The sequence below is a fragment of the Grammomys surdaster genome, unplaced genomic scaffold (genome assembly GCF_004785775.1).
Source record: "Grammomys surdaster isolate TR1022 unplaced genomic scaffold, NIH_TR_1.0 352, whole genome shotgun sequence".
Taxonomy (NCBI): Eukaryota; Metazoa; Chordata; class Mammalia; order Rodentia; family Muridae; genus Grammomys; species Grammomys surdaster.
The window spans coordinates 886,083-895,820 of record NW_021604771.1 but is presented as its reverse complement, the minus strand read 5'-3'; the positions used below and the strand labels follow the sequence as shown (position 1 = coordinate 895,820).

General features: G+C 47.8%; 1 protein-coding gene across 1 annotated transcript; it reads right to left on the bottom strand.

The window, feature by feature from the left end:
- Positions 1–6,923: 6,923 nt before the first annotated feature.
- On the bottom strand, positions 6,924–9,412 carry Tmem86b (transmembrane protein 86B). The gene is made up of 3 exons (XM_028779452.1): positions 9,148–9,412; positions 8,495–8,741; positions 6,924–7,642 (listed from the first exon to the last, which is right to left on the bottom strand). The coding sequence occupies exons 1-3, from the start codon at positions 9,196–9,198 to the stop codon at positions 7,260–7,262; spliced, it is 681 nt and encodes a 226-aa protein (XP_028635285.1). The 5' UTR covers positions 9,199–9,412; the 3' UTR covers positions 6,924–7,259.
- Between the last annotated feature and the right edge of the window lie 326 nt (positions 9,413–9,738).

Here is a 9,738-nt window from a genome sequence, read left to right as displayed (position 1 = left end):
CACAATGTAGTTTAGGTGGTAGACTGTCTATGCACCAAGCCATGGGTTTGATTACCAGCACTACATACACCAGGAGCAGCAGTATATGTATGGATTTACAGCATTTTGGTGGTACACAGGGAGAATCATAAGTTCAAGGTCATCTTCAGCTTTCTATCAAGTTCAAAAGTAGCCTGGGATACAGAAGATACACACATGTGCGCACGTGCGCGCACGCGCACACACACACACACACACACACACACTATATAGTAGACTGGAAAGGTGGCTTGGTTCAAATCCACAGCACTCATGTAAATGCTGGGTGGGTGTGGTGATCTGCCTGTAGTCTTAGCAGAGATGAGGTCCACAGAGCAAGCTGGCTACTTAGACTTGTTCAATCAGTGAGAGACCCTTCTCAATAAAGTGGATAGAAACAGAAGAAACACAACATTAGCCTCTAACCTCCATACACATGCTTGTACACTGCCATACATACAGAAGAGAGTATGTGGACACAGCACACACACACACACACACACACACACACACACACACACACACACGAGACCTTTATTTACATCTCAAATGTTGTCCCTCGCTGCAAGTCCCCTGCCATAGTTTCTCACCACCAACTAAAAACATACACGGGCTGAAAGCAGACTTTTTAATTTCTTGATTTTCGAGACAGGGTTTCTCTCTGCAGCCCTGGCTGTCCTGGTACTAGCTTTTGTAGACCAGGCTAACGGATCATAGAGATCTGTCTGCCTCTGCCTCTGCCTTCTCTTGCCCCTCAACTCCTCAAGTGCTGGGATTCAGGGTGTGTGTAACCACAACCCAGCTGAGTGAGGGACTTTTGGGTTAGCTAGGGAGAACATAGAAACAAACCTGTGAGAGGTAGGACCATGAGTAAAGAATTGAAAAGAGGAGGACTGAGAGTTAGGACCATGAGTACAGTTCCCAGCACTTACATGGGATGGCTGCCTGAATCATCTCTAGACCTTGAACATTCATGTGAGTACACACACACACACACACACACACACACACACAGGGGTTGGGGGGACAAAATAAGTCTTAAGAAAAAGCAGGAGTGGAGCTGGAGAGATGGCCCAGCAGTTAAGAATACCAGCAGATCCCCTAGAGGTCCTGCAACCACATGGTGGCTCGTAACCATCTCTAATGTGATCTGACCCCCCAAAAATGTTCAGTGAGCATGCCAACAGGCGTTCAGATCTTCTTCCATGAGAGGAACAGAATGCAAAACCACATTTCTCAATGAGGGCTGAAGAGACAGCTCAGTGGTTATAAGCACTGGTTGTTCTTCTAGAGGACCCAGGTTTGATTCCTAGCACTCACGTCGTGACTTCAACTGTCTGTAGCTCTAGTTCCAGGGGCTCAGATGCCTTCTTCTGAACTCCACAGGCACCAGGCATGCATGTGGTACACAGGCATACATGCAGGCAAATTTTTTTTTTTTTTTTGGTTTTTCAAGACAGGGTTTCTCTGTGTAGCCCTTGGCTGTTCTAGAACTCACTCTGTAGACCAGGCTGGCCTCGAACTCAGAAATCCGCCTGCCTCTGCCTCCCAAGTGCTGGGATTAAAGGCGTGTGCCACCACTGCCCGGCCCAGGCAAAACATTTTGACACATAAATGTTTTAGGATTAAAAACAAGCAAACACCAAAGTATCTCCACATATCCATTAGGATTGCTGTTAACTACTTTTCCCATCTCTGTTTCAAAATACCAGTCAGAAGCAACTTAAGGGAATCAAGGTGATGAACGCCTGTAAGCCCAAAATTCAGGAGGCAGGGAGAGAAATGTCAGACATTCAAGGTCATCCTCCACTCCTCCACTCCTCCGCTACACAGCTAGTTTGAGACCAGCCTGGGCTACATTAGACCCCATCTCAAAATTTAAAAGTAGAGGAGGAGGAGGAAGAAGAGGAAGGAGAAAGAAGAGGAAGAGGAGGAGGAAGGAGAAGAAGAGAAGCAACTTAAGGAAGGTTTATTTTGGCTCACAATTTCAATCGAGTCCACAGTAATGGGACAGGGATGATAGCCAGAGCAGCTCCATCTGTGGTAGTGGGAATTTCTTCACATCTCTGTGGATCAGGAAGCAGCGGGACAGAAGGAGGCTCCAGCTCCATCTCCATCAGCAAGATCCAGCACCCTGCCCCTCCCCCAACCAGTACCACGAGTTGAGCACAGTCAAAATACATAATCCTGTGAGGGACATTTCACATTCAAACAAATCGTAACAACTAATACTTTAAAGGCGTGATGGAGGAGCAATGACTCAGTGGTTATGAGTGTGCTGTTGTTCTGTTTTTACTGTTTGCTTTCTTTGGAAGCAGGGTCTTGGTTGGCCTGGTAGTCACTATGTAGACAAGGCTGCCTCTGCCTCCCAAGTGCTGGGATTAAAGAGTGTACTGCTATGTGTACTGTTTTTACAGAGGACCTGAATACGGTTCCCAGCACTTAACATGGGATGGCTGCCTGAATCATCTCTAGACCCTGAGCATTCATGTGAGTACACACACACACACACACACACACACACACACACACACACACACAGGGGTGGGGGGACAAAATAAGTCTTGAGACAAAGCAGGAGTGGGGCTGGAGACATGGCCCAGCAGTTAAGAATACCAGCAGATCCCCTAGAGGTCCTGCAAGCACATGGTGGCTCGTAACCATCTCTAATGTGATGGGATGCCATATTCTATCATGCAGGTATACACGCAGATAGAGCACTCATGTACATAAATCTTTAAAAAGAAAAAAAAACAGGAACCATAGGGAAAACAAAAACTCACAGGTTAGTTATAGTGAGGCTGTGGGAAACTTGGACCCTGCACATTGGTAGAAATGTAAGGTGGTAGGACCGCTGGAGGTTGGGGGGGGGGATCACATAACGGCTCTTCGAGGAGTATACTTCAACTAGCAGGCAGGGGAAGCTCAGTGGAAAATTACTTGCTGTGCAAGCATGAGAACCCAAGTTCCATCTCCAGCACCCATTACATGCCAGGCATAAGAGTACAAACAAACCTGTAACCACAGTTTTGGGTTGGTGGAGACAGGAGAATGTTTGGGGCTTGCCAGCTAACCAGACTACCCTGTGAGTTCCATGTTCAATGAGATCTGAGCTCAAAAGATGGCTCAGAGGTTAAGAGCACTTACTGCTCTGGCAGGAGACTGGAGTTCTGATCATAGCAATCACATGAAGGTTCACACCTGTCTGCAACTCCAGTTCCGGGGTATCTGATGCCCTCTTCTGGCTTCTGCTAGCACTGCAGAAGTCCTGGGGTGGATATGTTTAAGATATAGCATATACATGTACAAAACTATCAAAGAATACATTTTGAAAATCTAATTTTGACAAAAAAGATGAATTAAACATTTTCCACTCTGTAAAGTACATGGAATAGTTGACTTTACAGAGGTAGGAAAGAGGAACAGGATGCTATTTACTGGTTATAGAATTGTAGTTTTTATCCAGTTGTGGTGGATCATACCCGTTATCCTAGCACTTAGGAAGCTGAGGCAGAGAACTACTGTGATCCTGACCATACACGGACTACAATGAGTTTTACACCAGCCTGTCCTAGAGTGAGATCTGGCCATAAATACAAAACAGGTTGAAAGATGGCACAACAGGTAAAGCACTTGCAACATATGTATGCATAAGGACTAGAGTTCAGATCCTCAGAATCCCCAGCAAAGATGACTGGTTACAGCAGCTTGACTGCAATCCCAATGGGCAAGAAGCAGAGACAGGGAATATCTGGAGAAAGCGGGCTAGCCAGACAGTATGAGTTCAGCAAGATTCTGTTTCAATAAATAAAGCAGGCAGTGATTGAAGAAAGTCACTCAATGCCAACCTTGGGCATCTGTTGGGAACATAGTCATAGACAGCACTGAGAAAAATGGGAATGTTAAATATGCAAGTTGTCCTTTCAAGGAAAAGATGTAGAACCTAGTTTCTGCCCAGAAGGCTGGAAACTGAGGTGCTGACAACCTAAGTAATCCTTGTGCTATTGGTAGGCTCAGACTACAAGCTCCCACAAACAGGACAGGAGGCAATGACAGTCGAGGTGATCTTTGCCTTACCTATGTGACCAAGGGCTCCTCCAAGAAAGATCAGAGAAACTTAATAGCCTAGGGGACCTCTGTGTTATCTGGTCTGGCTAGGGGCTCCAAGATCCCACAACCAGGATCAGCGGTGGCTAATAACCCACATGAGCTGAGTACTATCTGTATGACCAAGGCCACACCAGATCCTCCCCTAGGCCCAAAATACATGTAACTTATCTCTAAAACCCATCTTCATGGATGTGGCATGTACTTTGAGAAGTGCTGTGATGGAATAATGCCTCCTTGTGTACAAAGGATTGTGTTACACCTGCAAACTTTTGTTTTCAAATTGTACAAATTAAATCTGCCTCACATAAACCGCTCAGGGTCAGACTGTAGAAGTCTGAACCAGCACTGGCTACAGCTGAGTTGTGTTGAACCTGATTTCCTTCTTGTTTCATGTGGATCGTTACTCTGATGGCCCTGGTGTCTGCAAAGACCCTCACAGGCCTCAACATGCAGGATACACATGCACCAAAGTCTATACATGTGAACACAATGCACATATGCATGTACACCACACACATATATCCATAAAAAGGTTTATTAAAAAAAAAAGCACTTTTCAAGCCTGATAACCTGAGTCCCTTACAGTGGAAAGGAAGAACACACTTCTTGCAGTTGTCCTTTGGTCTCCTCTTGAGGACTGTGTCATGGCCCCAAAAGACGTGCTGCAGTCAAGAAGGAGCTGAACTTCTGATCCTCCTGTCTCCACCTTGCAAATGTTATTATACTAGCATGCCAAGTGGTTTTTTTTTTTTAAGGTTTATTTATTTTTATATGAGCACACTGTAGCTGTTTTCAGACACACCAGAAGAGGGCATCAGATCCCATTACAGATGGTTGTGAGCCACCATATGGTTGCTGGAAATTGAACTCAGGACCTGTGTAAGTGCAACCAGTGCTCTTAACCGCTAAGCCATCTCTCCAGCCCCCTCATACCAAGTTGATATTAAGTCCTGGAGATTGTACTCTACTGATCTACACCCCTCAGCCCAACTTTAGTTTTTTGTAACAGGGTCTAACAACATATCCTAGGCTGTCCTGGAATTCACAATGAAGGTCAGGCTGGCCTGACCCCTCTGCTTCAGCCCCTCACGTGCTGGACTACAAGCACTCATCAGACTTACCAACTCCTGTGTTCTAAGGTATCAGTTGCAATGAGTGTAGTAATGCTTTCCTCCTGAGCTCCTGCAGGGATGTCACGGACATGGGATTCATGCCTTTGCCATCCATCACTAAAAGCACAGTGTGGACAAAGTAGTAGAGGCAGGTGTTGGACCTCATCATGTGTTCTGACGTGGAAGCCCAGACGTGGGAAGTGGCCTGTCAAGATCACACCGCTGATGAGAACCACCCCTAAGTTCTTCCTTCCTACTATACACCCATCCGAAGTTGCCTGTCACCTCCAAGGTCCCTCTATCCTCACTTCTTTCTCTGACAGTGTGACTACTGTGGCTGTGTTCCCCAGAAAGCTGTCTTGCTGAGGACGTGGCTCAATAGTGGAGTGCTTGCCTAACATGCACAAAGCCCAAGATTCTGTCCCCAACACTACAAAGATGTACTCATGTTAGTTCTAACTTGAGAGGAAAACTGTAAGTTTAAGGGCATCTTCAGCTACACAGTGGGTTCAAAGACTGCCTGGGCTACCAGATGAATGGGGGTGGGGCAGGTAAAAAGGTTGGTAAAATGCTTGCTATATAAACATGGGGACCTGAATTTGATTCCCCAGAACCCACATAAAAGAGTCAGGCATGGTAGCATGTGTTTATAGTCCTACTCCCTGGGGTTCACTGCTCAGCTCCCTCCCTCTCCCTCACACCCCCCACACAGTGAGGAGAGCTGGGACATGATCAGGCAACAGGCCTTGAACCATGGGGATTAATCAAGATGCTTGCTTGAGGGGCTGGCTGAGGCAAGAGAGCAAATTTGAGAGTACCATGGGTTATGGGTTACATGAGAAAATCCTGTCTGAAAAGACACAGGTAAGAAGGGCTGGAGCAGCAAATGACTCGGCAGTCAAGAGTGCTTGTTATGGGCTGATATGAGTTCAAGGCCAGCCTAAGTTACAAAGTGAGATCCTGTATCTCAAAAAAATACATACATACATACCTACATGCATACATACATGCACACACACACACACACACACGGATGGGGAATGGAGAAATTACTTGAATACATGCTTTTGCCAAGTGGTGGTGGCACACACCTTTAATCCTAGCACTAGGGAGACAACGGCAGGCAGATCTCTCTGAGTTCGAGGCCAGCCTGGTCTACAGAGCTAGTTCCAGGACAGTCAGGGCTATACAGAGAAACCCTGTCTCAAAAAATCAAAAGGGGGTTGGGGGGGGCGAGGGAGAGGCAGCTCACAACTGCTTGTAATCCAGATCCAGAAGATTGGACACCTCCAACCTCCACAGGTACTTTCACTCGTGTACATACCTACACACAGATAAATACAAGTTCACATAATTCAATGTGTGTGTGTGTGTGTGTGTGTGTGTGTGTGTGTGTGTACTTGCTGTGCAACCATGGGAACCAGGATTTAAATCTTATAAGCTCTGCCTCTGAGGAGGGCAAAGACCGTGGAGAATCTGCAAGCCCCAGGTTCTGGGAAGACTCTGCCTCAGACAGGTGGAAAAAGATATCCTCTTCTGATGTCAGTGGGAGCACACAAGTTCACATATCTGTACACACATGTATATCCACTCAGACCTAAATCATCTTTTTTTCTAAAAGCCATGCTTGCTGTTAGAACTGTCATCATCCCCCTAAACGTTCCTCCCAAATAATGGTGACACTGATGTTCCAACACTGGCTTTACTTAAACAGCTAGAACTAGATTTGGAGCAGTGTGAAGAGGCAAGTGGATAGGAAAGGCTGACTGGGAAGAGGAAGTGGGTGGGCATGGCGAGGGGAAGACGGGTTGGGTTGAGGGTCCTGGAATCTAAAATCAGAAGCCAGGGAAGGCAGCTTGAAATCAGTGGCAGATTTGAAATTCTGCCAACAGTATACAGATGTTTAAGATGGCCACATATCTGTCGGCATATGACTGGAAACATTCACTTGCCAGGCTGGGTCAGTGTGGAAAGCCAAGGTCCTTATGGGAGGGGATAGCAGGCTGTCTGGGTCCTGCATTAGTGGGTTTTGAGCCCTGGGTTCCTGAGGGCTGACAGGGTGAGGAGGAGCTGGGCTGCATAGTAGGTGCTCATGGTCACTAGACGGGCAAAAGGCAAAGAGGAGACGAACGTGTCCCAGGCCAGCACACCATCTGAGAATAAAAAGAGCACTGCGCCCCAGCCAGCACTTCCACCACAGACAAGGCCACGCCATACCATGGAGTTCAAGATCAGCCCATAGGCTGACACTGGCAAGACCATGTCCGGCTCAAGATGTAGCAGGAGGAAGCTGTAGTATGTCAGAGAGGCCAAGGTGGTGCACAGCAGCAATCCGGGCTGCAGTGGGGACAGGCCAAAACCCCAGAGGTAGAGTAAGTGGGCAACAGAGAAGGCTGCCATGCCTGAGGGAGAGAGGGATAGAAACTCAGTGAGGTAGGGGTGGGTAACCAGCGAGGCACGAGTTGGCCTCCTGCTTCTCACTGTTGTCTTGGCCATCACTAGACATGAAGAACATGTCCCCAAAGCACCAGCTCCCCAATGGCCACGGCATCGTCATGCTCTGCTGATTATAGCACCCTTTTTTTTTTTTGATGAGTCTCCAATTTCTTTTTATCCTTGGCTGTTCACTGAGTTCTCAAAGCAATGGCAATGACCTTCAAATTCACAGCATCATGTACTTGCTTTGCTCAAGTGTCTGTCAACCCAAATCCTGTTCTGGGAAGCCCCATACCCTTGTTTTACCCACTATCCTACTCTAGTCAAACTGGCCCATTTGAGCAAAATAACTCACATACTATTACCCCAGGTCCTTTCCACACACTAGTTCCATACCCAGGATGGTCACTCTTTCCATGTACACACACTTACCCTTATTCCTATAATCCTAGCCCTTGAGAAAGCTATGGCAGGAAGAGCCAACGTTTAAGGCCATTTAGACCAGCCTGGACTATATAGATGTTTCAATAATGACTCCCTACCACCCCCACCCACCTCAGCCATGCTGTATCTTAGTTTTCTCCACACCAGCCCTTCCAACCAGGTAATCCCACATCTTCAAACCAAACAGTCTGACCACAAGCCCCTGGCTGAACTGACAGCTCCCCTACCACTCATCACTGCCTTCTGGTATCTCAGGATGACAGCCTGGTTCAACCCAGGGGACCTAGGGAAGGCTCCTTATAATGAAAAGCTGTGTCCCAGCACTGACTCAACTCAAGAGCCCTAGGTGTGTTGTCATGGGATTCCCTCCTCACCATAAAAGAAAGCTTCAGGCCAGATGAGGCAGGCATCTCCCACAGAAGAACACACAAGAGCTCCCTGCAGGAGCCAGGTGTAGCTCCCACCAGGGGCCACAGCCCACAGGAACACAACCAGGCAGAGAATAGGCTGGCACTTGATCAGGGCACTGACCCAAGATGGCTGGTCCACAGGAATCCAGAGGAGGAAGTAGAGGGAGCAGGCGAGGATGAAGGGGACCAGCCACCTTCGGACCTGTGGGTACTTCAGAGAGGGACGCTGCTCAGCCTCCCACTCTCACCCAGCCCTGGGGTAAGGGGTCATAGCAAGGCATGACAAGAAAAGTCTAATTCCAGTACTTTGGAGGTGGAAATAGGAGGCTGATGAATTCAAACCTGATCTAGGATACATAGAACTATTTTAACAGCTATCCCCCACACCACCCTCATGCCAGGACTCAAGTGTGTCCAGGTTGAACTTTCTGGACTAGGATCTGTAGCCACCTTGAGAACCTTCTCATTCATGTCTCCTGCAAGGACAAAACCATGATACCTTAAATCCCAGCCTCCTGGAAGGACAGGGGATGCCCAGCAACTCACCAAGCAAAGAGAACCACAGGCCCCAGGGCTGCCCACGTTCCTGACCCCACCCCCACCTTACAGGCTCTCACTTGGTCTGAAAACAGTGTCTCCAAGGGCAGCCCCTCTTTTCTAGCATCCATGTTGAGTCACTTCTCTTTAGGAACAAGTGGCTTCAGAGGGCAGAGGGGAAGCCTTGTGGTTACACATTAACCCAAGTGTCCTGTGGACTCTGCGGCTGATAACAGGGCTCACTCAAGGCTTGTTCTTGTCTGGCACTTGCTGATAAGGTGTCCATGAGGACAAGAGTCCCTCCACCCTCCAGCCCGTCCCCAGCACTTAGAAACCTGGCCACCACCTCCCTTATAGGCTGGCAAAAGTGAGCCCCCTCCCCCCAAGTGGAGCTCCCATTGTCTCATGCCCAGCAAATCAGAAGAGACAGACAATGCAAGGTTCCACAGAGGGGAACCCCCACAACCAACCCTGGAGAACAAGGACCGGTTAAATAAATCCTGTAGTGTGCCTGAAGTCACTCAGACACTTCCTGGAAGGATGATCATTCCACGGTACTCACTGTTTTGCAGCATTCCCATGTAGAAGACTGGGACCTACTGGATGCCAGGAACTACCAGGTTCCTCAGCATCCCCTCAGATGATGCTTCGTTGTGTGTCCATTCTCAAGG